This window comes from Nannobrachium achirus (genome assembly GCF_963921795.1).
Source record: "Nannobrachium achirus genome assembly, chromosome: 19".
Lineage (NCBI taxonomy): Eukaryota > Metazoa > Chordata > Actinopteri > Myctophiformes > Myctophidae > Nannobrachium > Nannobrachium achirus.
In genome coordinates, this window is record NC_137826.1 from 29,021,548 (window position 1) to 29,044,484 (window position 22,937).

The window sequence follows — 22,937 nt, forward strand, 5'->3', positions numbered from 1 at the left end:
GACATACAGACAGACATACAGACAGACAGACAGACAGACAGACAGACAGACAGACCCACACACACGGCCACGTATAGGAGCGTTGTGACCACCGCTCAAAAATACGTAATAAGTAATGTAATAGACAACCGGGTAACTCCATAGACACATACAAAATAGAAGCAGTACGAAACTATGGCACCACCTCTTTAACATTACATGCAGCAATCTGGGAGTAAGTGTCATACATGCATGTTTCAACAATGGTCAGTCAAACATAAATAACATTATTGAAGCAATATGAACACATACAAGGGGCCATTTAGGTCCCATCCATGATGGGAAATGTTACAAGATATTGATTACTTGAAAAATATGATACCCATAATGCATGGTTGCTTGTATCAGTGGTCCTCAACCTTTTCAGGCCGCAACCCCCAAAATAATCAGATTTTAACTGGGGCTCACAACGCCTCTTAATGTGAGGCGTTGTGAGCATGTAGATCTGCTATTTTCACAATTTCTGCCACTGATATTTGACAATTTGGCCAATGTTTAATTTGCCATTTTAGAGGTATTAAAAAGTCCTTAAATTGTCACTTTAGAAATGTGCAGATACCCTCAATAATGTGGGGACCCCCCTGAGTCCGACCCACAGGTTGAGAACCACTGGCTTGTATGAATAAAAGCTTTTCCATTTTCTTAAAAGGTATGTATTTTGGCAGCCAGACATGTAGACCTTTGGTTCCAAAATATGTTGCCTATTCTTCCCCAGCAGGTGCTGAGTGTGCTATGGTCTATGACAATTTCTCATAGCCTTTCTGCTGCAACAACAGAGTGGTAAGACTTTATATTAAGGCCGCATCTATAATGCATTATAAGTGCATTTATAATGCATTATAATGCACTTATAAGGCACTAGAGTAAACAGACATGGTGCCTTCTCATAATGAGCATTATAGACAACCAATTATGAAGGATTAAAACAGGCCTACTGTAAATTGCCAGAATATGCAGTGGAAGAGCCGTCCCCAAATGCCCGTCATGTGTTAAGTAGAGTTTCTTCACTCAAGTAAAAGTAGCAATACCACAATACCACTCTGGAAGTAAAAGTACGGTAAAAAAAAGAAAAAATGTTACTTGAGGAAAAGTAGGCCAACTAAAGTGTTGGCTTCCAAAAGTTCAAGCACCAAAAGTAAAAGTATGAATGGACTATTTCATATTATTTTTCAAAATCTGTTAAATTTGTCAAACATTTTTCATAAATAGCAGATGTACAAGCCCACAACGCCTTGTGAGCTTGTAGATCTGTTCTTTTTTAATAGAAGTAGAACATGGGGTTGAATGGGTTCATGACATGTACCGGTATGTTTTGTAATAATAATCTAAATGTACAAAGTAAATTGTTACCAAAGTTTTCAAATAAAAAAAAGTAGTAAAGTAAAAAGGAGTAAAAAGTACAACGTTTGCTTCTAAAGCACATGAGATTAGGCATTTGGCGTTTCTAAAACATGTATTTGGTACAAACAGAAATAATAAATATCCATCTGCAGGCTGGCAGACGGGTTGATTTAACTCTCTACCCTGGTCACAGATGTCGGTCTCTCTCTCTCTCTGTTTTGCCACGGTTGAAGGAAGCCTTGCTGTTACACACACCCTCTGCCAGCTCTTTCCAGAAGTTTCCACACAGTAAACGCAGACGTTCTCGCTCACCCACTATATCTGATGCTCTCTCAACCTTACTCTCAAATCAACCCAACCTCAACTGGCGCACACGCTTGCTTGCTTGCTTATGGCTGTCCATCAATTTTGATGCTAAATATCTTGAAGAGAATAAACTGATCTACGAGTTCCAGTCTGGCTTCAGAGAGTCCCATTCCACAGATACATGCCTCATCTATTTGAATGATTACATCAAACGTGAAATTCACGATGGCAAATATTGTGGCATGGTCATGCTGGACCTCCAGAAGGCATTTGACACCGTCGATCATTCTATTCTGATCGAAAAACTCAAAGCTATTGGTCTTGATAGCACAGCAGTGAGATGGATGCACTCTTACTTGGTGGGGAGGGAACAGATGGTGGAAGTCAACGGAACCCTGTCCCCCCCCCTCCCAGTAAACTGTGGAGTACCTCAAGGGAGTATACTAGGACCACTGTTGTTCTTAATATACGTAAACGACATGTCATCTGCTTGTGACTGCAATCTGTTTCTGTTCGCGGATGACTCGGCTCTCCTAGTCTCAGGCAGAGACATTTTGCAGGTTGAAAAGGCCCTTAACTGTGAACTTAACAAGATCTGCACCTGGCTCAATGACAACAGACTCTCAATTCACCTAGGCAAAACTGAATGTATCCTCTTTGGATCTAGTCAGAAACTTAGCCTAGTTGAGAACTTCACAATTAAAGTAGGTGACACTGTGATAGAAAGAAAAAACCACATCTGCTACCTGGGTTGCATCCTGGAGGCTAACCTATCCAGTGAAAAAATGACCACCAAGGTAATCAATAAAGTCAATCAACGAATTCGCTTCTTGCAAAGAGTTGCCCCACTGATCAATATTAAATCCCGAAAGACACTAGGAGGTGCTCTTATTGGGCCCCTCATTGATTACGGAGTCCTTGTCTGGTATCGCGACGCCCCAGCTGCCTTAAAGCTAAAGCTCCAAACAGCCCAAAACAAACTAATTAGGGTTGTGCTTGGTCTCCCTCCTCTGACCCACCTTACCGAGCATCACCACGAAAGCGTGGGGTGGCTCAAAGTAGCTGACAGAGTACAGCATCTTGCAATGGGCCTGGTGTACAAGATACACTACACCTCCAAGATTCCCATGTACCTGACAAACTACTTCTTAAAGGTCAAGGATGTTCACGATCATAACACCAGAGGCAGCTCCACTAATCATCATCAGCGTAGATTTAACACTAAACAAGGCGCTAACTCGTTCTCCTGCTATACCATCAACATGTGGAACGCCCTTCCACAAGCCCTAAAGGAGAGCAAATCCCTAGCCTCCTTCAAAATTGGTATGAAAAGTCACCTTCAGACAGCAGCTACCCGTGACTTGTAAATAGACTAAGCCCCCATGCTCCCCCCCCCCTTTTTCTTTGTATTCTGCCTTTTGTATTTGATGTTATGCTTTTGAAACTGATATTATCCTAGATAAAGTACTATGTTCTATCCGTCTGTCTTTCAATGTTATATGAGATACTTAAAGTGTGGTTCCTGTGGAAATAAGCCTCGGCTTTCTAGGATCTCCTTTTAGTTGACCTTGTACCAGTGATTTGTACTGTCATGAAACTGTACTTTTTTCTATTGCAAACTTCTAATAAATTCTTCAATCAATCAATGCTGACTTTGCTGCTCTTGAAATGGGTTATTGGTGGGGGGTTGTGTTTGTGCCATTGCATGTGACTGTGCAGGCCAATGCTCAATCTGCATGCTTTGTCACATGTGGGGCAGATGTAATCAGCATGAGAGGCAGGCCCCTGCAACACGCTTCTGATGTCTCTGTGCTCGCCACTTTGGCCAGCTCCTGGAAGCAGGGGCGAGTTCCTAGGGCCCAAGGTGGAGGGGCCTTAATTATTTTATACTTTAGCTATCGAAAAATAGCAGATATACAAGCTCACAGTGCAGCACCGAGTGCCCTGCTGTGAGCCTGTAGATCTACTATTTTTGAAAAGTCGTGAAAATGTGTGCAAATCTTTGAATATATATATTTTTTAAGCGAACATTTGTAACTCAAATTTTGTTTCTGGCAGGTTCCCTGGAACTAAATATTTTGAGATGGGGGTCCGTGGCCAAATACATATCATTTGGGGTGTGTGTGTGTGTGTGTGTGTGTGTGTGTGTGTGTGTGTGTGTGTGTGTGTGTGTGTGTGTGTGTGTGTGTGTGTGTGTGTGTGTATAACCGGTAAGGAATAATGGTAACCTAAAGAAGTGTCCAAATCAACACAATAGTAGGCCTACAGACACACCAGACAGCTCCGCTGAGTGCATAATATATCCTACAGTGTACACAGAAATTCTTACTATATCAATACCGTGGCTGTTAGATACCGACCGCGGTATCTCGTTTTACAGTACCACCAATGCATGCCTAGCCCAGAGAGGAAGCAATATGATTATGATGATGTATAGTAAATAGTAAACAGTCCATATTTTCTTTCAGGCGTTCTGTTCACGCTTGCAAGGATACTGTATGTAAATGTTGGAGCCATAGGGGATGTGACTCTGTGAAAATATGTTGCAGTTGGCAGAGAAGCACTTTAGCATCTGACTGCTTGAACTTATGTTATATGGCTAACCAGAAACCTTACTGTGTTTTTGAGGTAGCACAGCATCAACAACTTCACAAATGTAATCCAGTGTGAGTGTTTGAATGACTGAACTGAAAGGCAAGGCAAGCAGCTGTCAAGTATATTCTGGTTTGGAGAACACGGGTATCGGTCCTCCTCAGGCAAAGCGCTGTTCTGCCATCTGAGCTAATTCCCTAAAATCTGCATGTTCCACAAGGAGGATTTTAAGTGGAATCTTCCATTTGACAAAACAACCTCCTTTGAAGAAGAACTTGCTCACCTCAGAGATCCATTGTGCATATTGCGAAGCCTGCAGAGGTAGTTGAGGCAGACAACTCAAAGAAGCGCCAAATCCTGATCAGGTGATCAGTCACCCTTTCTGAGGCCTTGTCTGTATGGAGGTAGCACAGAAATTGTATTAGGCCTACTGTATGTTGTTTCACAAAATCACTTGCTTTCATTCACTGAGTGCCTGCCTATACATTTTAGAACATATCAGAAACCTTTTTCAAAATCTACAAGCTCACAATGGGTTGTGATGTGACACATTGTGAGGTTGTAGAGGAGCTATTTTCTCTATACGAGAAGTATGTCTGAAAAACACAATGTGTGTGTGTGTGTGTGTGTGTGTGTGTGTGTGTGTGTGTGTGTGTGTGTGTGTGTGTGTGTGTGTGTGGGGGGGGGGGGGCATATTCTTGCCCGTCTGTAAAATGAGACTACAGGTATTACCCAGTTACAAAGGTGATGTACAAATATAAGGTTTTTACTAGTAAACGAGTAAAAAGAAGTTCCTGTCATCTTGGCTGGATTGCCTTTTAATTTGCTGTACACGTTCATGCTACTGCAGCTCCTCAGAATTGAGCCCTAATTTTGGGAAGATAGTCCGGAAACAGAATTTTTAATTTGTGTTAAAAAAAACACCCATTATTTTTTCTAGTGACTCATACTACCCTCCTAATACGTGAGCAGGCCGTGTTTTTTCCATAACTTTTTCATTTATTTTTAATAATTACTTGGGAAAATGGAAAAAATGAAATACAAAAGAAATATTATAAAAAAATAAATGAAAAATATTAGGAGGGTAATATGAATCACCAGAAAAAAATAATGGGTGTTTTTAATGAATCTATCATGGTTAAAAAGAGGTTTGAAGTTACAATGGGTGTGTGTGGGGAGAGGCCCTGGGGCCTGGGCCTGGAGGGCCTGGTAACATCAAATATCTAAATATTGAATCAAGCAAATTAAAAACTGTTCAGGGTGTTCATAAACGCCTGATTAGACGATAAAATTACCAAAAGTTTTTGGAAAGTGAAATATCCCTTTAAATTACACATGAATCAAAGTACCACCACCTACTTTTACTGACAAATAGACTTGTAATGTAATAGACTGTTTTTGAAAATAAGGACTGTATGGTGTTGCGTACGTATTTGAGTCCTGAATACAATAGGCCTATGTTATTTCAATAAAGTGTTACTTTGGCAATATCTTAGCAGTTCATTGTTCCTTTAAGATAGGTGGTATTACGTCATCACAGACGCATAAAGGTCTGCATAAAAATGCCCCCCAAAAAAGAAGAAGAAGTGCGCTGATTAAACAAATGGATAAACTCTGCTATCATTGTTGGAGTCGTATTGTGCTGTTTATTGATGTAGGCTATCCACAATTTTCCCCGGGGGTTTACTGGAGACTATCAGGACCAAACTTCCGGGTTTAACAGCAGACATACAAGCTCACGTCGCGTCGCAGATGCAACCCGTTGTGAGCTTGTAAATCGGTGGCGGAAGATCGGTGCAAACGTCTGCGCAATGCACTATGGGGCGTAGGAAAATCGTGGATACGCCATTTCTTGGGTCAACACAGCCAGGTGTTCTGATTGGAGTATATGCCAATCAAACAATTGAAACACCTGTTTGACCCAAAATATGGCCGCTCTAGGACTACAATTGCGTCACCGTTGGTACACACTATAGGCTGTGATTGAAACATTTGCTGGCTGCGCTAATAATATGTCTCAAGATATCACTAATTAACAACAATAAACACAAGCATACTCACCTTTGGACCATCCACAAGTTTCCAAAGTCCCATCGTGCAATGCGCAGAAGGTGTGCGTCAGTTTCCGGCGTTGCAGCCGAGAGTGATCTACAAGCTCACAACCGTTGCATTTGCGACGCGACGTGAGCTTGTATGTCTGCTGTTCTCCAGAAGTGTCCCACAGTAAATTATGGCGGAAACAGGTGGATACAAAAATAAACAAAGGTGGACCTGAGAAACACCGAAAGCGAAAACACTGCACTGGCTGTTAATGAAGAGCAGCTGTGATGATGATTTCAGAGTTGAGTTGAATCAATCAATCAATTAAAATGCTTATGATTAAACCCCATGATTACATATAAATGTGGGTTTTTTCTATATACTTTCTAATAGGAACCCCGTGGCCCTTTCCCTATGGTAACCTACATAACCTACCTAAATGCCACATTTAGGACAACATAGGCTATTATAGGCCTACCTACCACCATAGGCCTAGGCTAGCCATCTAAAAAAAGTGGACCATTAGGCCTATACTTGATTTTGAGAGTGACTGTGTATGAAGGTCATTACTTTCTGTCTGTTCAGAGTAGACTTGCCATTTAAATGCATCCTGGCGATCTGATCACTGACAGTTCTAGGCTCCCTATGTGCATAACTGTAGTCCCAGCCAGATTTCCAGAAGGTGGCATCACTGTTGCCTGTTAGGGACACTGAATAAATGACATGAGCAAAGTCAAGAAATAATTGCAAAAGAAAAAATGTATAATTAAAAGACCCAATATATTATTGAATTGATCACAATAAGCAAGGGGGCAATAATGAGAAAGTGGTATAGGACTGATTGATATTGCAACAGAGATTTTTTTTTAATTACAGCTAGGACATACATGGACGCAGATAAAACAATACAATACGAGTAATAGGCTACAACATACTACACAGCACAACATCTAGAAAGAAAATAGTAGATTTTTTTTTAATCAATGGAGGTCAGAGTCGATGGAAACCAATCAAGGAGCCTCTAACTGCGAAAAAAACTTTAGGTTAGCATGAGAGATTTTCTTTTATAAAGTGAATAGACACAATAAGGACTAATTAATATATACATGTCAAGATAATGTATTTGTATTCCCTTTTTTGACAACTGGATAAGTTGTAACCATACCATGGCTGTATTTGTTAAATTGTTTTGTGGTGTCTTTATTTCTATTAGGCTATTCATAAAATAAAATAAAACATATTAACCTTTAATATGTGTGTTTACTGTTTCTATGTTCAAACAATACTATTACAGTAAAAACAAACAAAAGAAAAGACAAAAAGACCCAATTAATTCATTCTTCTTTATTCTGTTTGAATTCATGACATTTCCAAATGAAAATTGGGATGAAAATATGCATTCCCCCAGTTCTAAGAGGCAATAGGGACTTGTCTGCACTCTGCAGCCAGACAAGAGGGTGATGCAGGTGTATCCCTTCCTGGTACATTGATATGTTTGTTCTTCAGCATGTAATATCAGTCCTTCTGTGGTTCCCCTTGCTGTTGTTTGTAGTGTCAGGAGAGGAGACATGTGTGCTGAAGCAAGCACTTTTTGGAATGAATTTGTTTGTGTGTGTGTGTGTGTGTGTGTGTGTGTGTGTGTGTGTGTGTGTGTGTGTGTGTGTGTGTGTGTGTGTGTGTGTGTGTGTGTGTGTGTGTGTGTGTGTGTGTGTGTGTGTGAGAGAGAGAGAGAGAGAGAGAGAGAGAGAGAGAGAGAGAATGAAAGAGAGAGAGAGAGAGAAAGAGAGGGAGAGAGAGAGAGAGAGAGAGTTGTGGATGGGGAATGGAGGTTTTCTAGATTCAAAAAGTGTAGGTTCATTATCAAAGATTACGGGGTGTCCTCACTCATCTTTCTCTCAATGGTCTTGACATATGGACATGTCATCTTTATGACTGGAAGCAATCATCTGTGGCACTGGTAGTAGTGATACCATGCATCCACCTGTAGATCTCTAATCAGTCATGTGTTTTTTGTAGGTGTGTCTGACCGAGGACATGTGTGCATTGTAACATGGAGGAACTTCAATGCATTTCTTCTTGCGACTGAGGGACAGCTGCTTGCATCACATCAGATTTGGCGCCCATCGTTACTGGGATGTTGATCTCGGAGGCCATGATGGCAGGTTTGTTCAGAGGAGCCTCCACGGTCAGCACTCCTTCTGGGGACAGGCTGGAGACCACCTTCTCAACGTCAGCAGTATGAGGGAGTCTGAAAGTGAGGGATACAACATCGTTCAGATTAATAAGCCCTACTAATAACTGAACTGGATATTTCAAGAACAGCAAGTTAAGTGTTTCTTTGTCTATAAAATGGCTATACCACAGTGGCAACAGTGGCACGAAGCAGCTTCATGTCACTGTTGCCACACTCCACACAAGCTCAATACTGGCAGCTCTCATTGGGTTCTATAGCCCCTGGATGGCAGCAGAGTTCTGTGAAGCTAGACTCAGAGACTGGAGGCTGTTGCTGTTTTTCAGAGTGTAACAGTCAGTTATCAGCATTAGGCAGCCCTCTGCAGGCCTGACCAATTCTACACTAAAGACACTCACAGCAGCCAAGCCAAAGATTCACAGAAATCTGGATTCAGTCTGAGAAATTCACATTCCATCAAGAAGAGCTGCTGTGATCAAGATCATGTTACTGGCATTGAAGGACCACTTGAAAATGGGTGAAGTGCTCCTTTAACATTTCTTTTTATTTTCCTTCTTTATTTTTGTTAAGTATGCTACATTTATATAGCCTCATTACATTACTTTTCACCAGTTTTAAATATTATCTTAACATTTAACATTCTCAGTTTTCTTCTACAGTATCTCATTCACATTCTCATTTTGTTGATGCAAAAAAAGAAGAAGAAGAAGGAAATCTACTCACGTGTATTTCCTGGTAAAGCATCTAGATACAAAGCCATGTTCATCCTTTCTCTCCTCATGTTTGCCTATGTGGACACAAAAAACAGACTTTGACTCCATGGATAATGAAACAGGGACATGAAATAGGGACGTGATGTGCATCACACTACAGTCAGTCACTGTGCGCACAGTGACTGACTGTAATAGCACACCATACCATTGGCACAAGAAAATGTATGAATTACTGCATCAAATAAATAACACTAGATTATACAAATCAATACAATTTACAGCTTGAAATAAAATAGGATACATGAGATTGTGTTGTGTACAGTTCTCAGATGCCAGATAGATTCCATGTTGGCATGGCTAGGGGGAATTTACACATCATACTTCCGAAATCTTTGTTACCAATACCGATTTGATACTTCTACTGTACATTACACCTTGAAATTACAAAGCGGTTTTAAATGACAGTTACAGTATGAATAATGCCTACACAACTTGAAGTTGTCTGATCTTGCTGAGTACAAACAAATGACATAAATGTAGAATAAATAAATAAGATGCAAATAGTTCTCAGGGCAAAAACATAGAGTTGTTTAATACTAAGACAAGGCTTTTCTCAGGCATGCAACAGACAAGGCTTTTCTCAAGCAGGCAACAGACACGCCTGCTCCTGGCTGATGTTTACAGCATAAAGAAAATAAACCTAGTGTATTTTACACAGCTTTAACTTGTCTTAGTGCACCAACAAAAACATTTGAGAACAACAGTGCAAATAGTTTTGATGCCCCTTTTGATACCCCTTAGGATCGATGCTTGCCAAGATAGTATCGAAATTCAATACCAAGCCCTATAGAGCTCTGTAGTACCAATATAGTTTAACCAGAAATAGTTCACACCGGAAGGTCACCGGTAGTCTGACCCTGTCTATCTCACATTAGTTTCCTAAAGACACACAAAGATTCATGGCACTTGTGATGAAATACTACACTCATTCTCACATTGCATAACATTGTATGTTTGTTATCACAACAGGCAGATAAAGGCCATTTTCTTAAGGGACCTGTCCTCATTTCAACAAGATGCACCACTGTGTGTAAGACAGGCATGAGCAAACCTCTTTTCAACCGCTACATAAGGGCTATTAGTTGAAAATATGCTCTCCAGACTAGTGAGGCCAAGTAGTGTAGCTGTAGAATGACCCTGTCTTTAACAAATATAGGCGTGCACTGTGCAGCATGCAGAACACAAACTAAATGTTAATTTGACTTCAAATAAAAGTCATGATTGATGTCTGTACAAGCTGTACAAATTCATATCTATGCAAACTAGTGACACTGACACATAATGAGATACGGGCGGTATACAGTCCAAGTCTCTTGGACATGCTTTATCTTTCTCAACTGTCCTCCACTAGAGTTAATCTGTCAGCAGAGATATATGGAACTGGATAAGAAACAGCAGTCCATTTAAAGTATCACTGGACTGGGTGAGTCACATCTAAATCCATCTGCATTAAAATGTTAGAGAGAGAAAGTGTGAAAGACAGAGAGAGGAGGGGTGTTGGAGACAGAGTACAGTATGTTTACTTTCTCCTGTACAGTCCTGCAAGTCATATCTGCACTACTCTCTGAATGTAATCGTTTGACTTCATGAATCCGGGAAGACTTATCTGGGTGGGGGACTTGACTTCCATGCTATCCATGCCTCCAACCTCCCATTCCCCTGGGAATGTTAAATACCGCCACTCCCCCAAACCAGACAGCTTAACTCACCATACAACAATGCACCATCTGCTAATTTGTGTAGTTTTTTTAATCAAATCCTTATTCTGGCGATGAAAATAAAAACTAATAATGTTGTACGACCGACATGTGAAGGATGTCGTTTGGGTATTGTTCTCACAGTTTACACTTCACAGTTTACACATTCTGTTTCTAATCGCTCCCTTCCGAGGTCAAGTCTAGTCCAGTCCTGTTTAACACTCTATTGTTATTTTGAGATGATGTAATTCTGTGCTAATACCTTCCTTGTGGCTTACTTAAGGCTTCCTTGTCTTTTATATATAGCAGCTAGCAATGTCTGACACACTCGGAGAAGCCAGGCAATACTAAAGGAACATTCTGTATTGGTTCTGAAGAAGGAAGAAGGGAATATCACAGTGTTTTGGACTAAGCTCGAAGTGTGATGGTCCGTATGTCAGGGCTTTTGTGTCTGCTTCAGCATTTTGGTCAAATTCTGGACATCCAAATAAATGCTTCGAATGGAAGCATCATCTATCTATAAATGCGAGAAGTCTCTGCGTGTCTGTCTGTCTGTCTGTCTGTGTGTCTGTCTGTCTGTAATCCGCGTATCTCGAGAACCGTTCGTCCCACCGGCTTCAGATTCGGCACGCGCGTTCCCCGCCGCGGAGCATCATAGACTAGGCTATAATGCAGATGAAGAAGCCTTTATGCATTGAAACTGAAGCTGTCTAGTGGATTGCAGTCAGAATAAGAACTGAGGGCTCACCAGTGATTTCCACCACGCCATCCTTGGTCTTGACTACCAACTCCTCAGGAGAGAAGTGGTTGACATCTAGGCTGACCTTCCAGCTGTCCTGGGTCTGCTTGATCTCCGACATGCCGGTGCTCATCTGGCGTCCGAGGGCGCGGGCCTGATGGGCCATCTGGTTCTGGGCCATCAGCTGGTTCTGGGCCATCATCTGGTTCTGGGCAGCCATAAAAGCGTTGGGGCCCATCATGGGGCTCTGGGGCATCATAGGAGTCTGTGGCATCATGGAAGTCTGTGGCATCATGGGGGTCTGTGGCATCATGGAAGTCTGTGGCATCATGTTCATCATGCTCATGTCAGGGGCCAGGGCGGAGGGACGCATGTACCCTGGCCAGTGGGTGCTGGGGAAGCTGTGGAAGTCCTCCATCAGAGCTGGCATACCGAAGGTCTGGTCAAAGAGTCGGCTCTGGCCCTGGTGCCAGTCGCGGAATGGGTCCCAGCTTGGTGTGCGGAGCAGAGTGAAGGGTATGCGCCTCTCGGACATCGCTGCAGGTTTAGATTGAGTGTTGCTGTCGGCTGCAGAGGAAAATCCCTTTGACCTCTTAGGAAATGTTTCGAAAAGTGCTGTCCGTGTCTCAGCTGGGAGCTTTTATACACACCAACGCCCACCCTGTCCCACAGAGCCCTCCCATCTGACTCCAGTCATGAACCAACCCATCCCCCAAAAGATATTTCAGGAAGGTACTCGTATGTCTATTTGTAGCAGGCATAGCACCAGAATGGAATCCAAGGGATATGCCAATTGTAATCCCCCTCCCATTCGCTCCCTGGAGCCTGGTCAGGCAGAAGAATGTAGATGACTGCTGGTAAGCCAGGCGGGCCCACTCATCACATATGAATGTCAAGACTTGGCTCAGAAAGACTAAACACATGCTGTTTCTGACATGGACCTGTATGGGACACAATGTGAAGCATATCACAAGCACATCCACGCTATTAGCAGTCTCATATTAAGTGTGCTGTGGAATCTGAGACAGTGACACTACAGTACAAACATATTGTAGATCATATTGTAGATCACTATCACACAGACACCCCCCCCCCCCCACACACACACACACACACACGCATGTACTATATATATATATATATATATATATATATATATATATATATATATATATATATATATATCGAACCGAATCTCGAACCGAATGACCCTCTACCGAACCGAATGACACTGTACCGAATCCACAACAATACCACTCCACTTCCACATTCTCCTGGAACCTCCTCATGCACCCCTAGGGGTCTGCAGAGACCACTTAGAGAACCACTACCCTAGAGGTTGGGTACCATATTGTTCAAAGTTAAAACAAAAAAATACGTAGTTATAAAAATACATTTATAAATCAAGGACATTTATTTCTGTATCGAAAAAGTATCGAACCGTGACACCAAAATATCGAACCGAACCGTACATTTTGTAAACTGCTGCACCTATATATATATATATATATATAGGACTATTACTTATTACCTTTGATCATTTCATCTGTTACTGTATATTACACTGTTACATGCAAGTAATAACCCCCTGCACTGTAGACAGATAGAGAGAAAACCACAGTATTGCCAATGTGATGCACTGGAAACTTCTTCAACCATGTGAGTGATTTAGCTCCTGTTGAAGTGGTATCTTACTGTAATCTATAACACATGGGTGCTGGGCCCACAGGCTTTGTCCTTACATATGGTCTACTCTACATCACAGACACAGATATGGTACTCTATGTTCCAATCTGCACAGTCAGCAGTGGCAATCACATGAGCTTTTCTCTATTTAAAAAAAAACACCCTCATTACTCCAAGCCTACAGCATTTAGTCTCTGCTAAGGAGCAGTAATTCACACATACCGGTAATTGATTTAGATCCAACTTTACACACATTATAAATTATTAATTTGATTTGATTAGAGCACTGGTTCCCAAACACATTTTTATGGGTCCCTTGATTTTTTGGTTTCCTACATTTTGTTTTTAATTATTATTATTTCAAAACATTTTCAAAAAACAAATAAATAAATAAAAAAATCGAAGAAATTCCATAAATTAGAAAACAGATGTTTAAGAAGTAGTGAAAATAGCCAATCTACAACCTCACAACATGTGAGCTTGTAGATCTGCTATTTTCACTTGTTTGGGTCCCGGCAAACGTCTAATTTTTCTTTTGGGTCACAGGCTATAAAGTTTGGGAACTACTGAATTTGCATAGGATAGAGATATCTATTGGTTTAGTCTCGAGTCTGTCCTCACTTTTTCTTGTAGCTAAGGCAAGAACGACATGCTCTTGGTCACCTAAAATGCACACCACGTAAATGTTTTAGTCCTGCTGTACTATATATACCTAGGGTGACCAGATGTCCCCTTTTGGGTGGGACAGTCCCACATTTCCTTGACTTTTCAGGCGTCCCCCAAATTGAGACATTGTCCCACATTGTGACTGTCAGGCTCTAATAAATCGAGTAGTCTACTATAGAATCAAGTTAGCACACATTTAGGCCTAAACGCTAGTTTTAAAAATTAAACAATGTAATTGTTGCATTTTTCCTACAAGATATGTTTTAAACCTGTAAAAATAACAATAGAAATATCCTCAGGATATAGCAGGTTAATACAAAAAATTATAGGCAGTAGGCTATTAGGCCTATGGTCAACTATAGCCTATGACATCAAGGCATTTTAAGTAATAAGTTGCTATAACCCCATCGCCCGCCCGTCCCACATTGTCCCACACAAGCGGTACTTCTGTCCCTCAAATGAACAGTTTGGATCTGGTCACCCTATATATACCAGTAAGACGCCTAAGGGCGAAAAGCGACATTGCAAGAAGGAATTCACACAGGAACGGAAACCATTTGAAACCCTTCATTCAATATGTCCATATATGGGCATTCCAAGCTATGGGCTTCATATTGATGATGTCAGGGATCTCCATATATGGGCATACAAGGGACAAGGACGAAATGTGATGTCACAATGTGATGTCATATGTCAGCTATAGACATTGAGGCGTTATACCCTCTGACGTTACTGACAAGATGTGACGGTTTTCATAGTTAACTGCGACCTGTGGTCGCAATAATATGGAGGTAGGTTTATACAGTTTAAATAGTGAGTGTGTGTGTGAGAGAGAGAGAGAGAGAGAGAGAGAGAGAGAGAGAGAGAATAATTATATGAACATAAACAAACCCAAGAAAGACACTAGGAGGATCTAATCTTTCCAATTTTGTTATATGTTTATTTTCAGGTATAATAATTTACACTACAAATAATGACTCTTATAGAATCAAAAACTGTTTAGCGCTGTACTCTGTATAACTGAAGAGTTTGGTTGAATATCATAGTAGGGTTCATTCTGGTTACACTGGTAATGCAACACTGCATGAGAGATGTAACAAAATGGAAAGGAAGACTTTAGGGTGTTCCCTGATTGCATCGCTAGTTTCTTTGCCAGTAAAGTAGACAACACAGCAGGAGTGTACAGAGCCTGCTTGTTTCTGTGCTAAATAAGATCAGATCTACAGTATATCCACTACAAGCCAGTAGGGGACCTCTGACAGAAAGCACGGGACAGCCTGTTACACAATGGAATATTTGATGGCTGACTGGCTGTGAATATACAGGAAGAGATATGTATTAGCCTATTCAACACTTTTATTTTTTTGTATTTTTTTCCAGCTCTGAACAATTGAATTCCCTTGCTTCCATATACAGGAGGGAGGCAGCATGGCAGTTTCCACCAAGAGCAACCATTTGAACAAACCATGGATGTCACCAGGTTAGTTTTATGGGAGCAAGTGTGGGCTTAGACTGTTCGATTCCAGTCAGAACATCACAACCACATAGACCACTGCAGATCGATGCAACTACAGTACACCCTCCTCACTAACTGGTCATTAAAGGTGACAATAATAAAAGTAGTCAATAAATAACAGACATTTAAAAATGTGAGCAGATCACATTGAAGCCATATGACCTTCAAGGCAAATCGATTTGCTTTACAGCTCATAGAAAAATTATCAGTCAAATAAATTAACAGACAAATAAACAAATAAATAGATAAATAAACAAACAAACAAACAAACAAATAAATAAATAAATAGATCCATAAATAGCCATGATTAAAACAAACCCACGAGAGTGCATGAATGCTTTTTGCAGACGTTATTTTCCTGTACAGTACCCTATAGAAGGCTACATGGAATATTCATAAATAAACACCTCCTCCTTGCAGAAGAGGTACAGGTCACACAAAACAGTCATAAATAGCAGTCAACATAATCATTTAAATAGGGAAGAGAGTAGAAGTACATAATACGTGATTTTCTTTCTTTTTTTTTTTTTTTTTCTCTTCTTTTTTGCCTGTCCTTTTCCACCTCCATGCAGAGGTGACATACTGTCTAGGTCAGGAGGATAGACGGATGCAACCTGGAACCTATACTGGAGGCCAGGTTATTCTACAAACAGCAAGTCTCTCTCCCCTGATGCTTCATGCTAAGATGCCATCAAACAAGCCTCCTTAAATTAAATCGAATATACAGTGCATAGTTTACAAAGCCAGAACCTATGAGTTTAGCTCTATACAGACTAATCTATATCATACAACCTTTATCATATAAAACACACTTCCTTTTTGTCCTTCCTATTTCAATTGCTGACTGTTATTTGTTCTCACTTTCATTGATCTCTGTGCTTCGATGAGGAAATGACAACAATTGTCAAAGAGTCTTTGGGGAAATGACAACATGTTATGGGGGTTGGGGGGCGTGGGCTACGTTAGATTCTTCACTTTTCATTTTCTACTCGCCTCATATTACTCAACACTTGTCTATTTGCATGTATTCAATGCAGTCAGATTTGACTGGTTTTGCTTTGTGAAAGAAAGAACATTGCCCAAGTGCTAGCAGCATACAGTAAAATTTGTTCCTTAGGCTCAACCAAATAATTTATGACTGATGAGCCATGTATTTGAATACGTTGCTTATATTAATGAACCACAGCTGTAGACATAACATTGATATTTAAGTGTTAAATATCAAGCCATTTCTCCTCCCTTTGATCCAGGCTCTGTAGTAAGCTTAATTCATACTCTGTTGCACAGCGGTCTCACTCGCCAAAAATACGTGGTTTTCAAACTAACGGCATGGCTTGATGCATCATGCCACGGATTATAAACTAGGCACGGCAGAGAAGTCGGCTGTATAGTCCGTGGACCGGCCAAGAACTTAGTAAGAGAATACACATTGACTCAACCAGAGCACAGTAAAGCCTTTCTTTTTTTTCTCTCCCCACACAAGCCTAATTCATACTTGCTGAAAATAACAGATTTTCAGCAAAACCAAAAACCAAAATAAAAACATGACAAACGGTCGTAGTACAGCAACGTTTCATCGTATGACGACGTATTAGCCGCTCACTCCTGCTCAGAAACCGGGGCTGTCGTAGCTGCTTCGGCTGTAGTAGCTGTGGGAGCGGCTCCTGCTGTGACTCCTGCTCCTGCTGTGACTCCGGCTGCGGCTGCGACTGCGGCTGCGGCTGTAGCTGCTGTAGCTGTCGTAGCTCCTGCTGCGACTGCGGCCCGAGTGCGAGGGGCTGCCTTCGGAGCTGGAGGAGGACGGGCTGGGCCGGTAGTAGGGGATTGGCCGTTTGCGAGCACTGGGAGAGGAGAGAGAGAGGGTAGGAGGGAGATGCAGAGTTAACACGGTGCTAAGAGAGGAACGGCTTGATGCCTTAGTGTTAAGAGGTACCCTCGCTTTAACAACTCGCCATCAGCCATATCATTTACTGTTGTGACGTTTTCAACACACCCATGCTTCTCATTCGCAATTATGTCAAGCTTTGGTAAGATTTTACATACATCACATTTTATGTCTTAACACACATCAATGTTTTTTTCACTCTAGGATCCCTATTTTAGGGATGTCATTATAGGCAAAACCTTTCCAAATTTGTAAAAAGAAAAATCACAATTTCCCCAAATGTTTTAAAGATTTCAAAATTTTCAAAATTTTCAAAAATAGACTAACTAGAATTTCTCAACACGTTGCATCGTGACACGTTTAAACTTTTTAGCTATTTTCACTATTTGTTGTACAGTGAAGAATATATAGGGCATAAGTGGTTAACATTTGCGCGTGTGTTGAAAAGCCACAACATGTTTGAGTGTGTATACGGGTATTTGTGTATGAATGATGTACAGTAATGATGTTAATGTAGTAAATACACCGGACAGGGAATTAAACAAAGAAAGACTTGGTCAGTGGAGAGCATATTAGAGGCTAGGTGGTAGTGTTCTGATTGGAACAGTAAGTAGAGAGCAGGCAATTGAAAGGACTGTAGGAAGGACTGCAAATGTCCAGGCATACACACACACACACACACACACACACACACACACACACACACACACACACACACACACACACACACACACACACACACACACACACACACACACACACACACACCATGTGCATACACATACTATTACTCTGACACGCACGCACGCACGTTCGCTCACACAGATCTTGTGTGTGCACAGACACAAATACACACTGTAATGAATACTGTTAAGATTGCTTTGTTAGTAGGTGACATTGAAGTTCTACCTGTAAGTTAAAAAGCTGTTAGCTGTCATTAAAACCATCACCCAGAGAATCAGTCCAACAGTGCAGGGGAACATAGCAACGCTATCAAGGTCTTGTGGATGATAATCAGTGTATTTCTGTCTATCATGGGAGTATGGTAGCCCATGTAATCCATGGCCCAGGTTAATATGGTAATAACCACACCAAAACGGTATCATATTTATTCAGTAAAATAAACCTTGGTAGCGCTTTAAATCAAAGTTCCCACTTTAGAGCATTAGTACGCACTGCAGGGATTGTACCTCTAGAGCTGTGTGTGTGTTAATTCAAGTCAATTTCATTAAGGGGAAGAAGATGAAAGAGAGAAGCGAGAGAGAGAGAGAGAGCGAGAGAGAGAGATAGAAGGGAGGAGGCCAGGTTTACTCAGGCAAGGTCTGTTGTTGGTTGGCTGCTCAGCCAAGCTTCAGGAGATGGACTAGAGAGTCCTGCTGCACGGCAACTGTTACCACGGAAACTAAAGCCTGCAGCTTCACTTCAGCAGCATTCCATTGTCTTGACTTCGGGGGGGCCTTTTTGCACTGGAGTGAGAGTGAGACACATTCATGTGCATCTCAACACAATTGTCTGAGAAAGAACAAACGTTATGATAAAAGTGTCATTTTTACATTCCAAAATGTTTACATCCAGATCAGAAATTATGAAGAAAAAAAAATGAAAAAAAGAAAGAAAACAACGACAAAAAAACAGGACAGCAACGTCATGAAAGAAACATGCAGAGAGGAGAGATGACATTCAACAGGATGCTCTAATTTAGTTGCATTAACTGTCTTTTTTGCTAGCTGACCAGCTAAGTTGCAAAGTGAAAATAGAGGCGTGTTGTTTCTCAACCAATCACAGTAGCAACCAACCACCCTGTCCCCTCAGGGGATGAGACACGCAGCAGCACACCTAGCACAGCAGTTTGTCTTGTCAGGAGAGACAGAGGCAATCCTAACCGAGGCAGGTTTATTGCCTTTTTTCACAAAGGGTTTATCCCAAATGTTTCAGACACATATTTTAGTGTATAAAATAAGTTTAAAACTAGTAGTGCACCGTCCGGTCATCATCTTAAATTAGATTTACAGTAACCTCGCCTGTGGGGCGGCATAGCTCAGGGGTAGAGAAACCGTTATTAGAGCACGAAGGGTTCCCAGTTTGAATCCGGGCTCCCCCTGAGTTAATGTCGAAGGGTCCTTAGGCAAGACTCTGAACCCCACATTGCTCCCGGTGAGCTGGTTGGTGCCTTGCATGGTTTCCTCCGCCACCGGTGTATGAATGTGTGCGTGAATGGGTGAATGTAATGCACAATCTCTGTAAAGCGCTTTGGATCAAAAGCGCTATATAAATGCACCATTTACCATTTACCAGGCTTTCTGGGGGAAAGCCTGGTGTTTGTTCACAACAGGCCGTTTACTAGAAGAAGCGACGTCGCTTTGATTTGGTTCCCCCCTTTGTTTCCCCAATCCCTATTAAAATGCTCGAGTAGCCTGGTGTAGTCTTGGCAGTCGCTACGAGTTGGACAAAAAAAAGATGCATATACCAAACAATTTTTTCAAAAGCAAAACTGCTCCGCATCAAGTAGTACTCAAGGAGTACAATCCTTTACTGGTTGCAAAGTATTTGTTAATTATCCACACATTAGATGGTTTTGGAAGTTTTAAAATGCAAAGTACCTAACACCACATACTACACATTCTTTTTAGTATTCATCGCTCACTAAACGAACTTGTAACCTGTTGTACTTACATCATAAAGGCATTGTAACATAAAATATAAAGGTTAAAACAGAGGATGGCAAAATAGTACAGGCATAAACAAAGCTAGCAGCAACACAGTGTATAAAGTATGTTAAATTAAAATCATCTGTTCTGGAACCTGTCAACTTTTGATTGATCAATATTAATGTTATGTACAGTATGCAACATTCAAAAAGACTCCATAACATTTTGCCAGGAGGCTGGAGCCCTTCAGGCTTAAGCGGACAATAGTATCTGCCCGCTCCGGTGGAAGGCTGCAATGCATGCTATCAGGGCCTGGAATGATTGGACGCAACTGGGTGGAAGATAAGCCATGGCTGGGCCGTAGAAGGCCACATCTCTCTTGCCAGGACCTGGAGTGAGAGCTGCCCACAGTGGATGAACATACACTTCTCCGCAAGGCAGAAAAGCCTGGCCTATCAACGTTGTTAGCACAATGTTATCTCTGTTTCTACACGAATAATGCCAAAACAGTCAAGGGAATTAAACATACAGTACATTTCAGTACAACGACGTCAGACAAGGATTTGGGCTATTTCTGGACATTCTTTTTCAAAAAAATAAAAATAAATAAAATGTAAGTGTATACTTGCATTGGGAATTCTTTTCATAACAGTCTATTATACCATATTCATTTGTGACAAAAAAGAGGCCATCTTGTCTCTTTTCATACTAATACTTCACACTATCGACACTTAACACTATCAACACCAATACTTTATCAACACTACTTCTTTACACATACATGCAGGGTCATGAAGAGAATGTTAGAGAGGCAGGGGCTGAAATTTCTAAAAGGGCACTTTTGGTGAAAACATCCAAAATAGCCGACCTCCAAGCTCACACCGCGTCGTAGCGTGACGCGTTGTGAGCTTGGAGGTCTGCTATTTTCGATGCTTGATGCCACACTGAGCTAAGCATAATCAAGTCAATACTGGAGATTTCTACACAAAGAATGCAATTCTTTCAACATAAGCTGCTGCGTTCAAGTTCAGGAGAGTTTGAACAAGGCAATTCTCTTGAATGCTGCCTTCAGGTATGACATGGAAAGAGGGCATTTGCATTTCTCTCACCATAGTAAAAACTGCATTGATGGTCTGGACTCTGGAGAGTGCAATTTTTACAGGCGGATAAAAGGGCAGGGGCTCAAGCCCCCTTTGATGTCTATGTATGCACGTGCCTGCATACATGAGAAAAAGAGCAGCCAAATTTACTTTATGAGAATTCCAGAAATGGAGGCAACTTTCTAATTGGTGCTTCTGTAGCCCTGGAAGCCTGATGGAGGAAAATCTTTAATTATCATACAATGAACCTACTGTGTGTGCTAGAAAGTGGAGTCACAGTACCTGGTGATTCTTCGGGCCTCCATGAAGCTGGGTGAGTCTCGTCTCCTCTTGCGGATGGGCGAGTAGCTTCGCGAACGACGTCGAGCGTCAGAGTGGTTAGGACTGTCTCTCTCCCTAGGTGGCAACGAAAGGAAAAACCCATTAGAACGACGACAGACAAGGACAATAAGTACAATTTTGAGGTATTTGTACTTGAGTATTTTTCCAATACATTTACTTTTACTCCACCACAATTATTTGACAACTTTAGTTACTAGTTAATTTGTAGATTTTGATCGCGGTAAATCAAGGGTCTTCAACAGGGGGTCCGGGACCCCTAGGGGGTCCTCAGAGTTACTACAGGGGGTCCTTCAAATCTTTGTGTGATAGAAACCTTTTTTCTCCTGTTTTATATTAACCACTTGAACCCTAGTGTCCATATCCAGAACTTTAGCCTAAAATAGCAGATCTACATGCTCAAAACGCCTTGCGCTGAGAGGCTTTGTGGGCTTGTAGATCGGCTATTTTCGGCAAAGAGGTTTGGTGTGGAGCAGGGGTCTTCAACGTTTTCAGGCCGGGGACCCCCAAACTTATGGGGAGATGGAGCAGGGACCCCCTACCACCTCGTAGGGTGGGGGGGTCGGGGCTACGACATATTTTTTATTTTAAACAAGTAGGTTACAGCGAGTTACAGCGAGCAGGGTGGGCCGTACCACAACCATTTCTAAACATACTACTTATTAACTGAGAACAAATGTCAATAATATCAACAATCTGTCAATTGCATAGTAATCATGTATTCAAGCTATTCAAAATGGATAGAATCATGATTTATTTTTTTAACATAAATGTGTAAAAAGGAAAAAAAAAATTGAAAACTTTTTTTTTTTTTTTTAAGCAATAATTTCGCGGACCCCCTGCAGTACCTCCGCGGACCCCCTAGGGATCGCGGACCCCCTGTTGAAGACCCCTGGTGTAGAGGGGAAAACTAACAGACTAACAGACTAAGTACAGAGTGGTCAAGGTAAAGTTTAGTAAGTATTGATGGTTCAAGTGGTTAAATATCTGAAAACACAAATTAACCTGAATCCAAAATACACTGATAATTATGCTGTCAAACGATGAAACTATATGGAATCTATGAAGAGGTTGTGGGGGTCCCTGCTTCATGACCCCTGTTTTCAGAGCGGACCAAAGCTTCACCTGGAGTTGTCCTGTCTGCAGTGAGGGGACTTGGCCTTGCTGGGGCCCCTGTCTCTGGAGGCGGAGCGGGAGGACGAGCGCCCGCTGCTCCAGGAGCTGCTCCGCTGTCGGAGGTTCTGCCCGCTGCGGGACTCGCCTTTCTTCCTGCCCGAAGCGTGCGAGTGCCGTCCGGGGGATGCCGACGGGCTCCGATGGTGCGCCTGTCCCTTTCCAGAGCGGTGGTGTCGCTTGGACGAATGTCCACCCTTTGTCCT

At 41.6% G+C, this 22,937-nt stretch overlaps 2 protein-coding genes across 2 annotated transcripts in view; both read right to left on the reverse strand.

Annotated features, from left to right (window-relative positions):
• Positions 1-8,379: 8,379 nt before the first annotated feature.
• On the reverse strand, positions 8,380-12,253 carry hspb1 (heat shock protein, alpha-crystallin-related, 1; the record flags this gene model as incomplete). The annotated part of the gene is made up of 4 exons (XM_080749666.1): positions 8,380-8,566; positions 9,233-9,296; positions 11,728-11,920; positions 12,059-12,253. The coding sequence occupies 4 exons, from the start codon at positions 12,251-12,253 to the stop codon at positions 8,380-8,382; spliced, it is 639 nt and encodes a 212-aa protein (XP_080605792.1).
• Positions 12,254-17,195: 4,942 nt separating this feature from the next.
• The window catches only part of srrm3 (serine/arginine repetitive matrix 3), a gene marked incomplete at both ends in the record, with an annotated part of 46,330 nt that continues 40,588 nt past the window's right edge, over positions 17,196-22,937 (reverse strand). Inside the window, 3 exons of the mRNA XM_080748591.1 lie at positions 17,196-17,427; positions 21,502-21,615; positions 22,684-22,935. Of these exons, the coding sequence (XP_080604717.1) occupies positions 17,196-17,427; positions 21,502-21,615; positions 22,684-22,935 (598 nt within the window). The remainder of the gene's footprint in view (positions 17,428-21,501; positions 21,616-22,683; positions 22,936-22,937) is intronic.